A 23,081-nucleotide genomic window follows, 5' to 3' on the forward strand; every position below is an offset into this window, starting at 1 on the left:
GGGCTTGGATCGGCGCAACATCGAGGGCCGAAGGGCCTGTACTGCGCTGTATTCTTCTATGTTCTATGACCTGAGTTAAGTGGAGCAATCTGCAAAGGAAATAGCTGTCAAATCTAGTTTGAATTTCAGAAAGAGAATTAGTGAATGAAATGCACTCAGTGGTAACTCATGCATTGAGTGGTTTCCAATTTGCACAGTTAATGATCTTGGGGGCTTGGTAACCCATTACATAGGAAACTACTATGAGAGTCCCAGTAAAGCACTATATAAATATAGGTCGGTCCTTTTCCATGAAAAATAAATTTTAAATTGTTAATGATGCAATAATTAATAAAGAGAAACAAAAAACATGAGGAAGCATTAACGATAATTACATTACATTACATTCCTGATCGCTGACAGGAAATTAAATTGAGAATGAATTATGGTTAACAATAATGGATTGTAAATTAGATTTCATGGTTTTTATTACATATTCTGTTTATACCACACAGTGGACAGGTAAATACAAATTATGTGAATTATTTGATAACTATTAATTTCCAATGCTATTTCAAAATATAAAGATACAGCTTATAAGAGTGAATCAGAGGAATCAATATTTTCTGTTCTCTAATGCATCAAATCTACCATATATGGAGTTGGGAATTATCTTTTTAAATTCATTCACTGGATGTGGGTATGGCTAGCTGGGCCAGTATTTATTGCCCAGCTCCAATTGCCTTTGAGAAGGTGTTGGTCAGCTGCCTTCTTGATCCCTGTAAGCCTTTTAATGTGGGCAGATCCACAATGCCATTAGGGAGTGGTATCGTCATGCACCTAACTGCCTTTTCCTATTAGGTGATATGGGTTTGGAAGATACTGTGAAGGGGCAAATGAGCGTGTCTGTGTGTGTGTGTGTGTGTGTGTCTCTGTGCGAATTTGTATCTCTGTAATGAGTGTCTGTGTCTCTGTGTGTGTGTCTGTGCATCTTGTACATGGTACATACTGCTGCATCTGTGTGTCTCTGGTGGAAAGAAAAAATATTAGAAGTGATGGATAGGATGTCAATCAAGTCAACAGGCTGCTTCATCCTAGATGGTGTTGAATCTCTTGATTGTTATGATTTGGAGATGCTGGTGGACTGGGGTGTACAAAGTAAAAAATCACACAACAACAGGTTGACAACAGGTTTCAGAGTTGACAACCACCTGGTGAAGGAGCAGTGCTCCGAAAGCTAGTGCTACCGATTAAACCTGATGGACTATAACCTGGTGTGTGATTTTTAATTCTTGACTGTTGTTAGAGCTGCACACATCCAGGCAATGGGAAGTATTCCATTACACTCTTGACTTGTGCCTTGTGGATGACAGACAGGCTTTGAGGGTCAGGAGGTGAGTTACTGGCCACAGAATTCCTAGTCTTTGACTTACACTTGTATTGATTTTCCTATTTTTAAAATCCATTCAGATCATTCATTGTGCAGTATAGCTATACTGCGGATTTTCCACAGACTGGTCAGTTATTAATGTATTTGAAATTAATTGGCAACAGTTAGGTAACAGCCAGCAGTAAGAGCCTCATAGAACTGGAGATGGGTATGCATTCCAAATAATCCATTTCTTCAAATCCTCTGGGCTCATTCAATTTTTTGTATGAATTGGTTAGTGCTTAGAAATTCCATTCTTGGCAAAAAGCAACAAATCACATTTCCAATGTCTAGAATGGTTAGCAACTCCTTTAAGCTCCCTGTAACTCGGCTCCGATAATAATTCCCAGTCCAAAAACAAGACAGCAATTCATCCAGCTTCAGTGGGATCTCCACAAATACTGGTGACTTGCTGAACTGTTTCGTTCTCTTTGGGTAGGATAGTTCCCCATTTCCTACGTGGAACAATGCACACTGAGTAGAGTAAATGGCCAATTTATGACAATTTGCTAATCTTCCATTGCCATTTTGCCAGGAGATTGGGGCATTTCTATTGGAAATGTTCCCCAGTCCAGAGGATACTGCATTATATTGAATTGGAATTATCTCTCCCAGTTGGTTGCAGGCCCGTCATTCCAGTATCATAACCAATGAGTCATTACATGAATAAGTAGCCAAAAGTGATATTTAAAACACACGTTTGGTGCAACTTGAGTTGCCTTGTTAACTCTCTCCGAGAATCTTTTGTAAATGAAGAAATTGCCTCTTATTTCCATAAATCAAATGAATCCACCAGATGAAATTAGTGATTAGAATGATTTAGATTCAAAAGAAAGAAGGGTTGTATGTCTATAACACTTCTACTGGACATCTCAAAACACTTAAAGCACTTTTGAAGAGTAATTATTTATGCAATGGAAGAAACATGGCAGCCAAGTTACAAACAGTGACGTGATAATGACCAGATCGTTGCTTTTGTGATGTTGACTGCGGAATAAATATCCACCAGGAATGATTCACCTGTTGTTCTTCAAACCAGTGCAATGAGATTTTTTTACATTCACCAGAGCAGGAAGATCGACTTTAGTTTAACATCTTATTCAAAAGGATTAAATTATTGTACTGAGCCTTGGCTTGTGTGTTCAAGCCTGAGAGTGTGATTTGAATCCAGAGACTAATATCTCAATAGCAAAGACATTATATACCGAAGCACATTTGACACACAGTAAACAGGGAATTGGAATTAACTGTTCCATTGATATTTTGTCACACAATACTTACAGATTAGAAATGCTAGTGTACATTATGAAATTATTGCACAGTTTTACAAACTTTATCAAGCTTTAATTTCATCAAATGAATTTTACAGCAGTAAGGTGCAATACAAACTATACATTTCCAGTTTGGTATCAGTGGTAGCACTGGCTTGATCAGGGTGATAGGGAGGAAACACTATCCAAAATGTCATAATATTTATTTTAGAAAATTCACATTTTTCATCTAAATCACTATGATCATGTTTGCACAATAATTGCATTTACAAAGTAAAAATACAAAGTATTTGAAATAACAGCGTATCCTCAAATGTGTTTGGCCAGTATCTACACCAAGCTGCCAGAATATCAGCTGGTCAAAATATCAGCAATGTACATCAGATATATTTTCCAGAAAGCAATTTATGATTTATTTCTGGCAATTCTCTAATTCTCTGTTTTATATTCACCAACACATATGGGGTGATTCGTGAGCATGCACTGTCTTCATAATGAAATCACATAGTCAACTTTCATTCACTATACTGCCTCGCCTTTTTGAAAGAGGCAGTCTCAAAATAATAAATTCTCAGCATTTTCTGCAGCACCTTTCCCTGTGCAGAATGTTGAAAGCAGCAATTTTTTCATTGCAATTGTCACAACAGTTTACTGAACTCTGCCACATTTGCTACCAGACTACATTCCATTAAAAAGACAACCCTGGTCGTACCTCGAGCTAATCTTGAATGGCCAATTATTTTGGCAGTGGTGAAGGGATGATGATGGCTATGTACTGTACCTCTAGAAAGGTTGTCTGTCAAGATTTAGCAGGTTTCAGAGTGTTGATTTTCTCCATTCAGCTGTCAGTTTGAATTTGGCACCTTCTATCACAACAACACAGGTAAGAGGGCAGGTTGATCATGCTATGAAGTCGAAGAATTGTCACAGAACAAAGCAAAAAATAAGATGAAGATTGGGCCATACATACATACATAATTAAGGCATAAGTGGAAGTGACAAACTTGGGGGAAAAAGTATAATTACAAGAATAATAGAATTATTAAGCATTTTACTCAGGGAATGCTAAATGAGTAGAACAATTCAAACCAGTGAAAAAGATGGCAAATGACCATGAATCTACACTTGGGCCTTGGTAAATGCTTTCCATTTACAAATGAATTAAGTTTCATCAGAATCAATAAAATTGAGCATTTATTATGAATATATCAGAACGCACACCTACCAATTCAACTGTACCCAATACTCCAATCAATATTATAATAGCTATTTCCTTACTTCAAATATGAAAACATTAGACATGTCAAAAACCTAGTTCCTACTTTTTAAGAAACAGTAAATTGAAGTCCTTAATACACTTTTTCCCTGCAGTCAGCAAATTCCACTTACAGAAATTCTCACTTCAACTGGCTCAAAATCCAAAGCCTTTCTGGAGCAGGAATTGCCAATTTGAATATTCTAATCTCCATATATGTTTCCTAATAGAGCACTGAGTGAAAAAGCCATCTGATAACAGCTGGTGCCTAATACAGGACAGTTCAACAGACCACATGGGGAATAAGCAGAAACCTAATGGGGGAATACTGCAATGGTAAACCTGGCACTGAATCTGCTTCTTTCTTGTGGCCATAACAAGCACAGACTCCTTTTTTCCAATCATTGATGTGTGTTTCAGCATTTCAACCTCTTTATTTTCTGTTGACTGACTGAAATTGAAAGCTGTGAACAATGTCTGGCTTCATGGCAAGCAGGATTGTCAAGATAATATGTCATGCTCAACTGATATAGGTCCCACTGAGAGAACCTAGCTGCTAGAGTAAAAGCAATATTAATATTGAAATGGGGATCAGATACTTTGGATGCATCAAAGTCTACGCATTGCAATTTAAAGCCATTTTCTCTTTAAAATAAATCTAACTTAATGTAAAAATAGAATATGAAATAAAATAAATGGAGGAATGTAAATTAAACCACTTTAAGTCAAAAGGTGTAGACTACTAATTAGGAATGGAAAGTTTTTAATAAGTACATGGAAAGGGACCGAGAGGCTAATTTGAAATAACCCATGCTACAGGCCTACTAGCCTCCATAAGCCACAATAGTTGTGACTTTGTGCAATATTTTAAAACAAATGTTAAAAAGTTGGCAGCCTGTTTAGCATTTCTCCTCAATTTTATTTTCATCAACTGTCATCTATTTTGCACCATCGCAGAACATTAAAATCGATCCAAATGGTGCTTGGTCCAGCAGAAGCTTTAACCAACAAACAGTCCAAGCTGTACTAAGTTAGCAAACCTTTAGTGAGTTTCAGCCCATGCATCCATCTCCAATGAGATGCAACTGTTGGCAACTTCAGTCAAAACATGCCACAAGTAATCCATGTCAATGTAACAGGGCATATTGAATCAATCAAGACCATATTTTTCTAGTCTGTTAAAAAGTCTGCTTAAAAATTAAAAGAAAAAAAACAACTTTTAATTATGTGCACTATGTAAAATACAACATTGCCTGTTTATCCTGGCCACAAATCTCCAATGTCAGCTCCAGTCTATTTTTATCAATCATATTTTGTTTAAAGAAAACTATCTATAGGAGATCTTTCTGTAGGGACACAGTTTGGAATGATTTTGCTCAAATCAGTTCCTGGCAGGGCTGCTTCAACCTGTTAGACCATCTGCAGCCACACAAGATTACAGTACTGTGCTCACGCCTGCCTGTATGAGATAGCTTTGCTGGGAACGCTTCTGCCATCAGCAGCAGAGCTCACTGCGTTTGGATGATTGGGATTCAAACCTGTGGAAAACTTCAAACGGCTGCCTCCAAATCAAGGGCTTAAACCTTTATCTCTGCTTTGAACTATTTAAATAATGTGGCATGCAGCTGCTGGTCATCAGGAAGGATTATTTCCACCTCTTTCAAATTGCTATCAGCAGTTCAAATAAAGATCAGATCAAGAGAAATAATTGCCACATTCACACAACAAAGATTGAGCTTGGTCAGGAGGAGGGGCAGATGACAACTGCAGTCAGGCACCAAGGGTCGAGTGTCAACTGCAAGGACAGTGCCCCACAGCATGCTTGTAAAACCAGGGTTACACAGCAGCCCTGTTCAATGAGGAACAAAAATAGAAATTGCTGGAGGAGCTCAGCAGGCCCAGCAGCCTCAGTAGAGAGAAAGCAGAGTTAATGTTTCGGATCCTGTGAGTTTGTTTCATCAGTTATAGAGGGAGTGTGGCATAGGGAGACTAATAAAAGAGAATACTTCAAAAGAGGTATTCCAGCTGTCAAGAAAAATCATATGTTCCAGCCCTCCATTTTGCAACAATTTTTGTTCACTTTACAATTCATGTAGTTTCTGGGGAGGTGACAATCTGTTCCTGTCTGCTTACCCGTTGGGGAGTAGCCTGAAAGGATTCATGTGTGGGCTTTTCCACCTACACTTTTCACCACCTCCACAACAGCCTGTATTTATAGCACCTTTAGTTTAATAAAATGTCCTAGGAATTTTGTAAAGCAAATTGTAAGAAACAGACGAACTGGAGCGAGGTGAGAAAAGTTGCATCCGTGAAGCTGCTTTTGCAAAATGGAGAACGATGTCAATGGAAAGTAAGCAAGGACACAACTGTTTCAGATGTCTGGTGACTTTCAGATGTCAGGTCTGATTTTCATTCTGTCCAACTGGAAGGGTTTTGAATGAGTTAAAATCAGTCCATAGTGTTTGCAGCCCCAGTCTTCCCACTCAATTCTTTCCCTGCTCTGAAACATGCTGCTTTTGATTATGGAAGACATATCGCAAAGTCCAACCTGAGCTTTACTCTCCCTTTCTAGGCCACCTATTCTCAGCTTCAAAATCAGGTGATGTAAAAATGCTGGAGGGAAGATTCACATAGACTTAAAGCAAGATATAAGAAATCTAATGGGATAAACGGACTGGCAGCAATTGTTGAAGATGTCCCTGAGACGGGGAAGAAAGTAAGCAGCTCAAAAGTGATGCCATCATTTGCTATCTGATCCATTTCACAATGTGGGACATTAGAAAGTTTTACTTCTGATAGATAGTAAGAATTGTAAGATAGTAAGAGGTGATGTTATGGCTCAGTAATTAACATTGCTGCCTCACAGTGCCAGGGACCTGGGTTCAATTCCACCCTTGGGCAACAGTCTGTGTGGAGTTTGCACATTCTCTCTGTGTCTACGTGAGTTTCCACCAGGTGCTCCAGTTTCCACCAAAAGTCCAAAGATGTACAGGTTAGGTGGATTGGCCATAGTATCTGGGGATATGCAGGCAAGGTGGATTAGTAATTGGAAATGCAGGGTTATGGGGTTAGGTATGGATAGGAGGTTAGTCCTGGGTGGGATGCTCTTTGGAGGGTCAGTGTGGACTCGCTGGGCCAAATGGCCTGCTTCCATCATGTAGGGAATCTGTGAATTAACACATGCAATATGTATTCAACGTCAGTATATACAGTATAAAACTGACTCAATGTAAAAGTGTACGTACAAATTGCTTTCTCAGTCAGCCTTTCAGTAAATGGCAGTGCAAGACTACAAATTATGTTTGATAATTTCACAAACCACACAGTGTAAGTGAAAATGTCTTAGAATGTGACGCCAGCCTCAGCAATGGGGTAATGTGCCCCTCAAATAATTTTTACCTGTAGCCTGTTGACTTCAACGTGCTGTACCTTTACATCTTTGGGAGCATAAAAAGAATCTGTGAGTGGCCAGCACCTTTTCCTCTGAGCTGCTGAGGGGTCTTGAATGCTCAATGACAATGAGGAGGTCACCAAATTGTTAGACAGTATATCGGAGAGAGCTCACTATTAGAGACTGAGGAGAGAAATAACCTCTTTCAAGAAATCTTTATTTCTTTTTCCTTGCACAGTGTACAAGTGACACCTACAAGTTGAACATTAGTGGGATTTATACTGTACAGAAACAGGAATGTTTGTGGACAGCTACCTCTCATTCAGTAATATTGAATATGAGACTTTATCTCCTGCATTTTGTTATTATTACATCCCTAGAAAATGGACGCTGTCTGAGACACACTCCTTCATAGTTTTGGAATTTTCATGGTCTAGAATTCTAGAAATGGAGCCCAAACCAACTCAGAATTGTATTACTAGTTGGAATTCACCCTTGATTGTTGACAATCTTGAATTTAGTGTTCGAACTCCAGATCTCCTACTGGAGAAAATGCCTTCAGAAAACTAGTAATTATGTAAGGTATTGTTAACAAGACCTGTCAACTCCTGTTATCACTTGAAGTCTGCTGATCTTGAAATGCACATGAGTATAATTTGAGATCACTGAAGATGAAGGTCATTTAATGTTCCTGTAACAACAAAGAAGAGCTTTAGTCCGATGTGAGATGATTTAAATTTTGATCCTCTGTATCTTCTATTGAAGCTTTTTGATGTTCTCTTGAATCTTCAGCATCATTGTCCAACAGCTCATCATCTGAGAAGCTGATGTGCAGGCAGGTCTCATTGATTGATGGGGAAAAGGGTGGGGAGAAAGGTGCACTGGTTTCAGCCAGCTCCAGACCATCATAGTAGCTGGCACGACTGCTGAGTACGAAATCTACAAGAGGCATCATTGTCTGAGACTGGTTCTCACGACTTCCAGTTGTGGTGTTCAGAGTTCTGTTTTGCTCATTTGACTCTTTGCTGAGAATTAAAGTGGGAGCTGTGGCTCCTGAACGAAGGGCTGCAGATGGAAACTGGGTTGTTTGCTCCTCTGCAGACAATCCAACTTCCGATTCAAAGTCAGATGGTGCAAAAGTACAGGAGGAAACATCTGTAAAACTTGATGTGTCCAAAGACTGCAAAAGGCTGTTCCCAATCACTTGCTTGATGCATGGCGAGGTTGTCTCAGTAGACAGCAGCAACGACCTAGCTGAACGCTTCCTCATGACAGGTGGTGGTGGGTTTAGTCGTGGAATGGTCTGATTAAACCTTGAACAAACAAGAAAAGAAGCATTTCAAACTTGTCCACCTGCTCTTTCTGGTCAAACTTTGCTTATTCCTATGTCATTGTCTAACAGCCACAAAACTGCAGCCAACTGTCAGGCAATTTCTCTGTATAGTCATTTATTTGAGGATAATATTTGTCAAGCAAAATAATCAGCTTGTCAGTTCAATCTCAATAGATTACTCCGAATAGATTACTGCTAATTACTCTGGCATGGTGGCTCAGTGGTTAGCACTACTGCCTCACAGCACCAGGGACCCTGGTTCAATTCCAGCCTAAGCTGTCTGTGCGGAGTTTGCACATTCTCCCCATGTCTGTGTAGGTTTGCTCCGGTTTCCTCCCACAGTCCAAAGATGTGTCGGCCAGGTGAATTGGCCAGGCTAAATTGCCCATAGTGTTAGGTGCATTAGTCAGAGGGAAATGGGTCTGGGTGGGTTACTCTTCGGAGGGTCGGTGTGGACTTGTTGGGCAGAAGGGCCTGTTTCCACACTGTAGGGAATCTAATCTAATTGTCTGTAAATGGATCTTTATATCTGTGACCCTGTCCTTCAGTTGAAAGCTTTGTTGACTGGTAGAAATGATGATTGCCTGCAATTTAGCTAATTTTATAGCTTGGAGTGCAATATAAAGAGAACTATAAAACAAGTGCCCAGATAATGTCCACATTAGTTTATCCATTCAGGCTGGAGAGCGAATTACAATTTTGAAGAATTCTCAAATCCATCGCTACCATAAAAAAAGTTCAATTTAACAGGGAGTGGTAAAAAATGATGGAAGCAAAATGCAATCTACAAATCCACTTAATGAGATCAAATTGCTTTATTTTAGTACCACAGCAAAACAAAAGGAAAACTTTGTGAATGGAAAACATCCAAACAGCAGATTTTAACTTGGGCAGGGAAGGTTGTGCAGGCAGTGCCCACGATGGCATTAGCTTGAGGCTTGGACATGGCAAATGTTGAGCGTCAGGTGGAAAGGACTCCTGAACCAATCCAGTGGGAATGATGAGATGGCAGACACTTCCTCACAAGCAGGAATTATGCAATTAAAATGGGAATGGGGGAATACACTTTCACCACTGGGCAGCATTCTAACTGGGCCTCTACGTGTAATCACTGTAGATATTTAGCAAAATCACTTGGGAAATAAGCTGTTCATTTTCTACCAGCACTGAGTCAATATCCCAGTAGTAAGACTATAAACTGGTGAAGTCTGAGTTATTCCAGGTGGGAAACATCCAATTACTCAGGTCGCTGCTCAGGTTTAAAATTGATCTGATGATTTACAATGCTGTTATGCCAATGGCAAAGATGCAAGTCTATGGATGGGCAAAAGCTGTATTTATATATGGGTTTATTAACTGCATACTAATTGGAGGAATAATCTGGCAAAAATATTATGTGAAATGGTTGCAAACGTCTACAGCTCATGGAAATTAGGATGCAGTTTTTAAAAAAAGACAGTTCAACATGTGCACCTCCAGTAGCAACTGGGAGTGGCACATTGACTCAGTGGTTAGCACTGCTGCCTCACAGTGCCAGGGACCTGGGTTTGATTCCTGCCTCCGACAACCGTCTATGTGGAGTTTGCACATTCTCCCTGTGTCTGTGTGGGTTTCCTCCTACAGTCCAAAGATATGCAGGTTAGGTGAATTGGCCGTGCTAAATTGCTCACACACACAGGGATGTGTAAGGTGTTTGTTAGGGGAATGGGTATGGGTGGAATGCTCTTCCAAGGGCCAGTTGTTGAACCAAATGGCTTGTTTCCACACTGTAGGCATTCTATAAGTAATTACAGAAGGAACAGTGCTAGGACTCGCTCACTCAACTCTCATATGGCTTCACCCACGAGTCTCATTCAGCTTTTTCTCATTCTGTTACAAAGGTAAACCGCTGTAACATTCATCCAAAACAAAGCAGTTCTGCACAGTTTTACGGAGTCACAAATTGCTAGTAGTCCATGTCAAGTAGCGTAATGGTGGGTTGCATTGCTACCACATACCATCTCTCGACCACACCAGACTACAGACCACTGCTACAACAAGTTAATAGGACAGTCAATGTAACAGTTTGGATGGGGAATACCCAACTTTCAACTTCAAAGAAGTTATCTTAGAATGTTGTTGAATGTCAAAGGACCTCAGAGCTACTGAAAACATTGTCCCATAATATCATGTATTTAAATAGGAGGATTCCACAGTTGGATTATGGGAAAAATCAAAAAAGTATGAAGGAATTCACTGAAACAATTCAATGGCAGAAACCATCACAAAAGTCTTTCAACAATTTTCTAAGCTGAGAAATTGAAAAGTACTGATTTGCACTGGACATACTCTGAAAATGGTGATGAACTTCGTCAAAAGGTTTTCCCAAAAACCATTGTACTTTTATTCAATTGGAAGCAAACAACTGGTAAATGCTGAAAGCGAGACAATTTTCTCAGTGATGTTTGATGGATTGAAGAAGGCAAACTTCATTCCAAATGGAAAAGAGCACATCTTCTAAAGACATTCCACTCCCAGTCCAAATAGTCCTGCTAGAAAGTACACATTCCTGGACTTCAGATGCAACATCACTGATTGTGATATTTTCCCAGTCAATCAACAGAACGAGTTGTCAATAGATTAGACTCAAACGTGAGGAAACAGTTACCTGAGAGTTATTGAAGGAGATCAAATAGCAGATCAGTGAAGTGGGCAGAAAATTAGAGTGGGGAAATTTTTAGAAACCTCTTTACACTCTGCTGGACAGCTGAGTGCCTCTATCCAACTAAATCCCCCTAAAAAAAGGACATGGTTTCCTGATGATAAATCTAAACTGGTAGCATGTTTGAGATTTATGTTGTTCTCAGATTAGTAAGAACCAGAGGAAGTCACTTTTTTAAAAACTGTACTTCTATTCTGAGAATAGCCCATCCATGGCCGTTCAAGAGAACTTTGCATTTGATGCAAAATGTATTGAGAGCTCTTCCAAATGAGGCTTCTTTGAAGCTTGAATGGGTGCAGTTCATTATGCAAACACACTTCATTTTCATGAAGTTGATGGACTGTATTCAGGATCACTCACGGATCCTCATCTCGAATGTAGTTTACCAATTACCATGATTAGATCTGTGATCTGAATCTCTGCACCAGATGCCTGGTTGTCAGAAGAAAAAATTCTTAACCAGTTCAGTGATGACAGCTGAACAATTCTGCATTCAGTTTTATGTGAGTTTAATTTTGTTAAAACCAAAAGAAACACGATGCTTTGTTAAGCAGATCAAAACAGATAAATATCACAGAGATGGCTCAGCACTGCTGAAATACAAGCCGATTTCAAGTCTTGATCAAATCAGGCCTGAAAGTGCATTAAAAGCAGATTTATCTGAATTCCCCAATAGCTCTATACACTGTGCCAGGTATGATGAGACTTAGTCTGTGCTGAATTGTCTGATCACAGTCAAGTTAGCAGCTACAATGGACATCAGCAGCTTGAGACAAGACCAGCAGAATGACTTTGCTTCCTAACCAATGTCTAATAGTCCTTATGTGTACACATTAATTTGAGACAAGGATGGGATCAAAAGAACAATTTAACAGGGAAGATTTCTGACTTGGGTGAAAGATACTGACTAGCATTTCTCTCAGTCATAGAACACTATCTCACTAACAGTTAGCACCTTAGACTTAATAAGGACGAAGTCACCGTCACAGAGGAGAAGAAATGAAATTAGATCAAACTTACAAAAACTTATGAAAGAGCTCGAACCTTGTCCCTGGTGGAACCAGGTAAGGTAGGTTCCTGACATGATAGCTGGATATGAGGGTTAATATTGTTGATGAAGGACTCAGGGAAGGAGGAGGGGTGAAGAAAATGTTGAAAAGGCATAGAAATCAAATAGGTGGTACATTCAGATGATAGAATATACACTTAAAATATTGGATAGCAATCCAAAAATGAGAAAACTGACAAAAATGTAGCAATTGAAATTTTAGGTGTGGCATTTTTTAAGGAGACAGTTGTAGATTGTTTATTCCATGGATTGTCTTTCCTTCTTCTTGTCACGAGGCAGACAAAATCAACACACAGGAAAGGAAAATGATTTTCTCCTGGGTTGACAGTGTGTGTGACCCCAGCCCGCATTTCTCAGTGAAAGATACATGGCGACTGGGATATTAAAACACCGGGAATGTTCCACACCCTGCTTGCTCGCTCACTGAGAGAGGGAAAACAGGCAGTGAGGTAAGATTGTAGGATTGTGGGGTACATAGATCAGAAAGAGCAATCAGGAAGAGGTAACTTTACCTTCCATTCTTTGCTTCCAGGCTCATGTCTTGCAGTTTAAAGTCAGCAGCAATTTCTACTGTGGCAGGAGATTTTTCATTGCCCTCTGAGCCTTCAGTCCTTCTACATGCCTCTTTCTTCCCAGTCATTGTCTGGCAGTTACTATTTTCCAGTGTTGGCTCTTGGTCCTCTTTACTCAAATTCATGAGATTAGTGAATGACTGACTGTTGTCATGGTCAGCCCATGTGCTTGGCCTACCAGAAACAATCGGAACACTTCCTGGGGTTGAGGTGGAAGGCTCATTCATTATCAGATTGTGGTGGTGAAGAGTCAATGACGAAATTTGTTCGGAAATGGAGCTCATACTTGGGTCAGCTGAGGAAATAACAAAAGAAAAACATTATTTAGTGAATTATAGGTTTCCACCTCCTCAAGGTTAGAATCCATTTATAGTAACCCACCTTTTGCACAGGCTTAGAGTCATTTTATATAGAAATAATTCTCAAATGTTGCAACTAATTATCACCATTTTTCACTGATATTAGAGAGTAGTATGTTTGGAATTTGTAAAGTGATGATTCTAATCAGTGTTTTATATCACACCAGAGGCAAATGCTAGAAATGCCGACTCTACATTTGACATAGTGCAAAGGTTTATTGTAATGTGTCGACTCGTCAGATATTCCTATATCCCACAACTACAGCTAGAGGATACATTAACAACTGAAGTGACCTCATCCCTGGACTTCAGGCTTTTATAAAATTAGCATCTGCTGTCTTCACCAATCAGCTTCGGGGAAGTGGGTTGCCAATTTAGGTACATAGTTCTTCAACATTTCTAATTAACTGAGAGTGACTGGGTTTCCTTAGGGAAAAATCAACTGTTACACCCGGAGAGGTGCTGCTCATTCTTTAAAACTTAAGCAGCACTTAAGAAAGACTGTAATCTTTGAACTTCCAGCTCTATTTCTTTATTTTCAACTTAAAACTAAGAAAGTCTGCAATGTGTAACTTTAATCTTATTTCGTATACTATAATTACTGCAATATTTGACTTTTAACTTTGTTCTTTCTTTCTAACTCATTTTTATGATTCTGTATCGAGATGCTTGGACCTCGGATGGTGCCTTGTGTGGTGACATGGAACTTTCACTGCTGCTTGGGAGGAGATTGGTAGCCTGAGGAACAGATCAAAATTGGAGTTGTTTAGGCAGTGTGGGATGCTGGGAAATCAGGGAGGTCAGAGGCCTCATCAAGGTGACCTTGGAAGGGATAGCTTGGAAAGAGGGAGTTGCCTGGTCAGTACCCAGAGCAGCCAATCAGGTGCAGACCATCCCTGTTGGCAAGCTAATCAGCCAATGACTGATGCCAGAATCTTCAAGATCTACAGCACATTGGTAAATACGAGTCAATAATAACTATTCTAATCCCATTTTCCAGTTCTTAGCCCATTGTCTCATATGCCTTGGCATCACAAGTACACACCTAAATACTTCTTAAATGTTATAAAGGTTTCTGCCTCGTCTGAACAACAGCAATTATTCGCCCATCAAGACACAGCAGAATCAGTGATGCCTCTATTATCATTCTTGCCCATGATGAGACCTGGAGAACTCTGGTGAAAACTGCTCAAGCTTATTCTACTCAGTGAGTTTGACTTGGCCGCAAATTTTTTTTTATTTTTGATTTTAGATTACTTACAGTGTGGAAACAGGCCCTTCGGCTCAACAAGTCCACACTGACCCGCAGAAGCGCACCCACCCAGACCCATTCCCCTATGTTTACCCCTGCACCTAACACCACGGGCAATTTAGCATGGCCAATTCACCTAACCTGCACATTTTTGGATTGTGGGAGGAAACCCACGCAGACACGGGGAGAACGTGCAAACTCCACACAGTCAGTCGCCTGAGGCGGGAACTGAACCCGGGTCTCTGGCGCTGTGCCACCCATAAAAGCAATGTCCGAACAGGGACTTGAACCCTGGACCCTCAGATTAAAAGTCTGATGTTCTACCGACTGAGCTATCTGGGCTCTGAACTTATTTATTTTATTGTCGCATATACTCGAGTACAAAAGTACAGGAGTACAGTGAAAATTCCATGTCACCACACAAGGCACCATCCTAGGTCCAAGCACCTCGATACAGAATCATAAGAATGAGTTAGAAAGAAAGAACAAAGTTAAAAGTCAAATATTGCAGTAATTATAGTATACGAAATAAGGTTAAAGTTACACATTGCAGACTTTCTTAGTTTTAAGTTGAAAATAAAGAAATAGAGCTGGAATTTCAAAGATTACAGTCTTTCTTAAGTGCTTAACCCTGCTGGGAGCGTACTCAAGACTGGAAATCCACACTGACGCCACACTGGGTCTGTGTTGAGTCTGAGGCTGGCAGTCAGAGGGCAGACGTCCATGACCAAGAGAACAAAGAAGAGAAGCAGGAACCATCATGCCCCATCACCCCCAACTGTGTCCCTGCTGAAGTCTGCTCCACACTGCAATCTGGCAGAAAATGACTCATTTCTTCTCTCACTCTCTCGAGATGTCTGGAGTCCACTCCCTGATGCAGACTGGCTACAAATGGATCATTCCTCGACAGGTGTGACAGAGAGTGTGCGTGTGTAAGTGAGTTGAAGCAGTGTGAGAGAGAATGAGAATAAGAGTGATAGAGTCATACGGCATGGAAACAGACCCTTCAGTCCAACTAGTCCACATCGACCATATTTCCAAACTAAACTAGTCCATTTGCCTATATTTAGCCCTTATATTTCCAAAGATTTCCTATTCACATACTTTTCCAAATGTCTTTTAAACTTATAACTTGAAGTCATTATATTTATATGGTGAGTACGGTTGAGTTTCTAGTCAATGGTAACCCCAAGGATGTTTATATCGGGGATCAGTGGTGGTAACCATTGAATGTCAAGGGACAGTGGGTAGATTGTCTCTGATTGGAGATGAGCATGGCCTGGCATTTGTGTGGAGCAAATGTCACTTGCCACTTGTCAGCCCAAGCCTGGACACTATCCAGATCTTGTTAGATTTAAACATGGAGTGTTTTGGTATCTGAGAAGTCATGAATGGTGCTGAACATTGTGCAATCATTGGCGAACATTCCCACTTCTGACCTTATGATGAAGGAAGATCATTAATGAAGCAGCTAATGATGGTTGGGCCTAGGACACTACCCTGAGGAACTCCTACAGAGACGTCCTGGAGCTGAGAACTCTGACCTCCAGCAACCACAACCATCTTCCTTTGCACCAGGTACGAGTCCAAGCATTTCAAGAATTTGAGAATTCAACATCACTGGTTAGAATACAATACTCCTGGGTCATAAAAGTCATCATATAAATGCAAGTCTTCCATTTTCTATAAAGTTGGACAACATGGCCTTGTTGAGCCTCTGGAGTACTCCTTACCTGTCTGCTGTGCACACATTCTGTTCTCAAAATCCTTCAACTGCTTGACCAAGAGGGAGACGTGTTGTAGGAGATCTCTGTTCTGTAGGATGAGCTGGTGAACACGGGCCTGCGACTCGATTCTAGCTGCTGTCTCAGCCGACAATTGATCTTTCAGCAGATGCACCTGGCACAACAAAGAACTAAATCTGTCATTCATGAACAAGTGGAGGTTTGTACCCAGTGAGGTGCATCCTCCATTCTACACCCACACCCATTGAGATTGATGATAAAAAAAATAAGCTCACAGCTCAGTGAACAGCTTCAGGCAACTGCTGAACGATACCTTCAGATTTCAAACATGTATGCTTACGTCTGTTTGACAATACCTAGATTGTGCTGTTGTGATACAACAAAGCAACTAATCACAGGTGATATTCATGGCTGAATAAAGACACTGTTGCTTGGTAAACACTGTCAACGTTTTCTCTGCATAATGTTGAATAGCAGTAATGATCTATGTTTACTCTCTCAGACAGTCAGGCCTTTTCCAACAATAATCCCAATTTATTCCTGTTTGGCCCTGATAGTATGAACAAGTGGAGGTTTGTACCCAGTGAGGTGCATCCTCCATTCTACACCCACACCCATTGAGATTGATGATAAAAAAAATAAGCTCACAGCTCAGTGAACAGCTTCAGGCAACTGCTGAACGATACCTTCAGATTTCAAACATGTATGCTTACGTCTGTTCATTCCTGAAGAAGGGCTTATGCCCGAAACGTCGATTCTCCTGTTCCCTGGATGCTGCCTGACCTGCTGCGCTTTTCCAGCAACACATTTCCAGCCCTGATAGTATGAACTTAATTCCATTCTTGCAGACTACCTTATTTAGAAAGTCCAATGCAGCAAACATCAATCAAGCAGCTAATTGGCTAAAGTGACAAATCCCTGTAGAGATCAATAATTTTAAGAAATAAATCTGAATTTTCAGTGAAATGACAAGAATCCAACTTCAAGGAGTTTTACTGTAATAAAGAAAACTCATTATTTAATGCATGAAACTTCAATTCCACACAACTTGAAACGTTTCCTCATAAAACTTATAAAACCATCAAAAATCACTTGTCCCCCTCCGCAAAACCCACGTGCTTATATTTCACACTGTTCTTTCAGTGAACACCAACTCTCCCACATATAGTCAAAAGCTGTTTTCCCAATCCCAGTTAACTGCTCCTTTTATGTTTCTCCAGTCTTGCAACTGTAAACTCAGGACCGACTGTCACATTGAGGGTTACCCTAGAGATTCTTCCCTCTAGTTAAAGCTATGTCAACGTTTCAGTCTTCTTTAATCCTCACAAAGTTAGTTTCTTCAATCTGAACCTGAGCTCCCACCTGCCTTCTCTGTGGTGAATAATAAAGTCAGCATTTTCTCTGCTTCAGGTGGGATTGACTACCTCGATCACGCTGATTGCTGTCTCTGTCATTCTTGCTGACCTGTGAAATTCAGGGTTATCTTAAGAAACACACAACTTGATATCACAATAGTTTTCTATTGATTTTACCATCCTAAAATCCATTTGAATGCAATGTGAATCACGTGGATTCAGGTACAAATGATATTTAGGTATTCTCTAGATCTCAACTCAATTCTATCTAGGAACAATAATGGCTTAAAATATAACAGTTTATAAAAACCTGATATTCCAACCAGGTCGCTGAGTGATTCAGTCTATCTACACCCAGCATCAACTGACCTGTTTTTGCCGGATATTCCAATGGCCTGATGGCTGGTTCTGTGGGCGGGATATGCACACAGGGATCCTGTGAAACACCCATCATAGCAAACCCTTAAGGAATTGCCTCGAAAATTGAAGATTCCACTGGACAATTCTCTATGCCCGAACCCTCAAAGTATCCTGTTAAATTGGCAAATTCAGAGGTGCCTCCTACAGTTAAGTAAGTAATTCCGCAGGAAAAGTTAGACTATTAAATACATAGTCCAACACCTGAGTAACTATTCATACTGAACAACAGCTGCCCCCAACACAAGCTTAACTCAACCCTCCAACTACACCCCCTCCAGATTTCTCAGAACCTTACATGATTCCCCTCCCTCACTGCTGGACCTCCAATCAGACCAGGGACCCCTTTCTCCTCTTCTGCCAACCACATTCAACTCCACCCAGACCAGATATCTCACACTCATCCTGACCAACTCTAATCACTCCATCATTTTCCTGGTCCCATTGCCATCTGGTGGCCTGGCAATTTGGTAGCTGTAACCCTATCTTCTACCCTTCTGGCATCCCGCTCACCTGGCATCTCCCCGACCCACCTGACACTGTAACCTATCCTTTACCTACTTGGCACTCTTTTTATCTTGCACCCTAAACTCCCAGATACTCACAGCTACTTTATTTATCCTTTCACAGTAACAGTCAAAGTGGTTGTGTGTGATGCTGGCCCTTTAACTTGCAGAAGAAGGGGTACGCTTTGCCTTCCCGTGACTGTAGTGCCCATGAGGAGGGAAGTACAGCTCCAAATTTCTGAAGGAGTCCTAACATCACAAATGCGTGATCTTTTATTTTGCATAAAAGGAGTGGAGTGGCAATCTCCAGGCAGAAAAATCCAGCTCAATGTGTACAATTGTGAACACCTTGTACTTCCATCCCACAATCACAACGTGGGCCCATTTTTAACCTTTAAAAAGCAAGCCACCTCAGCTCATTGGCAGGCAGGACACAATCACCTCCAACCATGCCCAACCTTCAATTCATTATTTTCCCTTAAAGATTAGATTCCCTACAGTGCGGAAACAGGCCCTTCGGCCCAACAAGTCCACACCAACCCTCCGAAGAGTAACCCACCCAGACCCATTTCCCTCAGACTAATGCACCTAACACTATGGGCAATTTAGCATGGCCAATTCACCCGACCTGCACATCTTTGGACTGTGGGAGGAAACCGGAGGAAACCCACGCAGACACAGGGAGAATGTGCAAACTCCACACAGACAGTTACCCGAGGCTGGAATCGAACCTGGGACCCTGGTGCTGTGAGGCAGCAGTGCTAACCACTGAGCCACCATGCCAGCCCTGAACCAAAATATTACAATCTTGTAAATTTTGTTTTGGGACATTAATATCTATTCTATAAAGTGAAATGGGTAGAGCAAAATCAAATGAACAGATGAAGTATTCAATAATGATTTGATTTATTACAGTCACATGTACCGAGGTACAGTGAAAAGTGTTGTCTTACACACTTTACAGTCATATTGTGCTATACAAGTGCATCAGGGGAACTGAACAGAGTGCAGGATACACTGTTACAGCAACATTATCAATGGGTTAAGATAACAGCATTAAACATGAAATTAAAATCCATCTCAAATGTGAGTGACATCAGCTCCCTCCTAGACGTTTTATTGCATTGCAAAGTAACCATTACCTCAGATTATTGTTTCTCACTGTTGGTGATTTTGTAAGGACTCCACTATAATGTGATCACAGACGTCTAGCTGAGCTAATTTTAAACATTACAATAAGAATTTGGACAGACTCCCTATCACACAGCCAAAAACGTCAGTCTGCTCCATGGAGAATAGTCAATGGCTGATTAAAATGGCTGCAACTGCAATTTCTCTGTGACCTCTAGCTCATTACTGAGAGGAACATATTGATGAGGACTTTTAGTAGATTTAGCTGGGAAAATTAAAATGCTGTCCCTCACTCTATTAATGTCACCATGAAGCTCATTTCTATAAATCTTTCTTGTTGTTTCTTTCAAGCTTCAAGTAGATCATTTCTCTCCTCTCTAGATACTCTGCCAAGTTTCTAGTTTATTTTACCATCTCCATCTCAGTTTCTCTTTATTCTTCCATGGGACATGGGTATTGCCAACTAGGCTAGCAGCATTTGTTGTCCATTCCTGAATTTCCCTTGATCTGAGGGGCTTTTGGGGTTTTTGAAAAGTTAGTTAAGAGTCAATCACATTGCTGTGGACATGCAGTCACAAGTAAAGATGGCAGATTTCCTGCCCTAGATGGCATTAGTGAGCCAGATGAGCTTTAAGATAACTAATGATAGTTTCTGCCATTTCAGAAACCAGCCTTCAATTCCAAATTATATATATTGACTTTAAATTCCACCAGCGTCTATGGTCGAATCAGCTAAGCCTCTGGATTATAAATTCAGCAATATTCCCACTTTGCCAGAATTTCAATCCTTCCAAATATCAACACTACTTGGATTATTGGAAGCTCCTCTGATGCTCAACTCCAGCCTAGGTGGAGTATTGGATGATCATCCTTGTCCTTTAAATCATGTTTCTCAGCTGAACAAGGAAATCTGTCCCGCTCTGCTCTATATTACTAAATTGTGCATTTTTACATGTTCCACTTAACAGGGCGAGGGCCTGATAAGTGAGTGATGGAGAAAATAGTGACCAGGAGAAGGTGTGGAGGTGTGGGGAGGTGGGTGGAGGTTAGTTTGGAACTGTATAAAACATTGGTTAGACCACAGCAGTGTGCAGTTCTGGAATCCACATTATAGGAGGGAAGTGATTGTACCAGAGAGAGTGCAGAGGAGATTAACCAGAACATTGCCTGGACTGGAGAGTTTTCGTTATGAAGAAGATTGGATAGACTGAGGTTTTTTTCCTTAGAGGAGAGGAGACAGATTTAATGTAATACATGATGGCAAATTGACTAACAGTTCAGGACAAATTGCATTCCATCATAATAACACTCATCAAGCAGCTATGAGGAGGGAGGTGAAAGATGACAGCAGTTTAATTTGATTGAGATATAAAATGATGAGGACCGTAGACAAGGTATACAGGAGAAACCTTTCCTCTTTATGGAAGGATGAATAACCAGGAGGCACACATCTGAGGTAAAGGGTAGGGGGGGTTACAGGGCATGTGAGGAGCAATTTCTTTTCATCCAGAGGGTGGTGAGAATTTGGAACTCACTGCCTGTAAGGGTGGTGAAGTACGAAACCCTCATCACATTTAAGAAGTATTTAGATGTGCACTTGCAATGCCAACGTATACGAGGCCATGTACTGGAAAATAGGATTAGAATGGTTAGGTGGTTATTTTGGACTGGCAGAGATTCAATGGGCCAAAGGGTTTTTTTTTCTGTGCTGTAGATCTCTACAATTCAATAATCAAAGGATTCTGGGTAATCTAAGATGGGGGACGGGAAAGATTTATGGCTGTAAAAGCTGCTCCTTTTTTGAGGCATTTTAGGTGCTGGAGGCTATTTCCTCGAATTCCAGGAGCAGCAATTACGGTTTCATATGCTGTTGCATTGCTTTGGAACTTTGGAAAATAAAAGTCAAAACAACAGCAGTTTTAAAAGGGAGAAGAACAGACAAAGGAAGCACATGGTGAGGTCATTGCAGGAGAGAGAGAGAGAGAACCTGCACAGTTACTGCCTTTGCTGTTTCAATTCATGGACATCGGAGTGCATCTGGGAAAATTAACAAACAGTGAAATTCACAAGTGATCTTGGAGAAACTGGTGGGCAAAGTTCACAGCACAGAATCAGATAAGTTAATCATTGTTTTAAATGTGGCCTACAGAGAATCTGCAGTAGTGAGTAGAGTGGGTTCTTTCTTGATTATATGTTTTTGGAGATATGTCTCTTGATTAAACTTAAAATATAAGCCATAACTATTAATTTAACCTGGGGCGGTATTTGTAGAGGAATAAGACGGTGTTAATTTCTGGATCTGTAGATTGTGAAGGAGCAAAAATGGCCTTTAATAGAGTGATAAGTTCTTCTTGGCAGATGTGGGAGCTTAAGTCTTTTGTGGATATACCCATTTCAAACAGGTATGCTGTTTTGGAAAATGTAGGGGGTGATGGGTTCTCAGGGGAACATAGTACGAACATCCAAGTTTCTGGTATTGAGACTGGCTCTAATGCAACGAGGGATATGTTGGGTTCCAAGAGATCAATTAGAGGATTCTCTCGTCCGAGATATAGACAGACGTTTCTGTGGCCAGCAGCGAAAAAGCAGAATGGTGTGTTGCTTCCCTGATGCCAGGATCACGGATGTCTCAGAGAGGGTGCAGAATGTTCTACAGGGGAGAGGGGCCAGCAAGAGGTCATTGTCCACATTGGAGCCAACGACCTAGGAAAGGAAAAGGTTGAGATTCTGAAGGGAGATTACAGAGAGTTAGGCAGAAATTTGAAAAGAAGATCCTCGAGAGTAGTAATATCTGGATTACTCCTGGTGCTACGAGCTCGTGAGGGCAGGAATAGGAGGATACAGCAGATGAATGCATGGCTGAGGAGCTGGTGTATGGGAGAAGGATTCACATTTTTGGATCATTAGGGAATGCTGGATGACTAAAGAAATTGAGGGTTTGATTAAGAAAAAGAAGGAAGCATATGTAAGGTAATAAACAGGATAGATCAAGTGGATCCTTAGAGTATAAAGGAAGTAGAAGTATACTTAAGAGGGAAATCAGGAGGGCAAAAAGGGGACATGAGATAGCTTTGGCAAACAGAATTAAGGAGAATCCAAAGAGTTTTTACAAATACATTAGGACAAAAGGGTAACTAGGGAGAGAATAGGACCCTTCAAGGATCAGCAAGGTGGCCTTTGTGTGGAGACGCAGAAAATGGGGGAGATACTAAACGAGTATTTTGCATCAGTATTTACTGTGGAAAAGGACATGGAAGATATAGACTGTAGGGAAATAGATGGTGACATCTTACAAAATGTCCATATTACAGAGGAG

The 23,081-nt window shown here is 40.6% G+C and overlaps 1 protein-coding gene and 1 non-coding gene across 3 annotated transcripts in view; both read right to left on the reverse strand.

Annotated features, from left to right (window-relative positions):
• Window positions 1-6,933: 6,933 nt before the first annotated feature.
• The window catches only part of si:dkey-34e4.1 (carboxyl-terminal PDZ ligand of neuronal nitric oxide synthase protein), a 122,273-nt gene continuing 106,125 nt past the window's right edge, over window positions 6,934-23,081 (reverse strand). For both annotated transcript variants that reach the window (XM_043720256.1, XM_043720255.1), the window contains exons 9-11: window positions 16,345-16,510; window positions 12,941-13,295; window positions 6,934-8,638 (exon numbers count right to left, since the gene is read on the reverse strand). In XM_043720256.1, coding sequence (XP_043576191.1) covers window positions 8,038-8,638; window positions 12,941-13,295; window positions 16,345-16,510 — 1,122 coding nt within the window. In that variant the 3' untranslated portion in view covers window positions 6,934-8,037. The remainder of the gene's footprint in view (window positions 8,639-12,940; window positions 13,296-16,344; window positions 16,511-23,081) is intronic.
• On the reverse strand, window positions 14,881-14,953 carry trnak-uuu. The gene has a single exon. It is a non-coding gene; the product is annotated as a tRNA-Lys (tRNA).

Source organism: Chiloscyllium plagiosum, chromosome 30 (assembly GCF_004010195.1).
Source record: "Chiloscyllium plagiosum isolate BGI_BamShark_2017 chromosome 30, ASM401019v2, whole genome shotgun sequence".
Taxonomy (NCBI): domain Eukaryota; kingdom Metazoa; phylum Chordata; class Chondrichthyes; order Orectolobiformes; family Hemiscylliidae; genus Chiloscyllium; species Chiloscyllium plagiosum.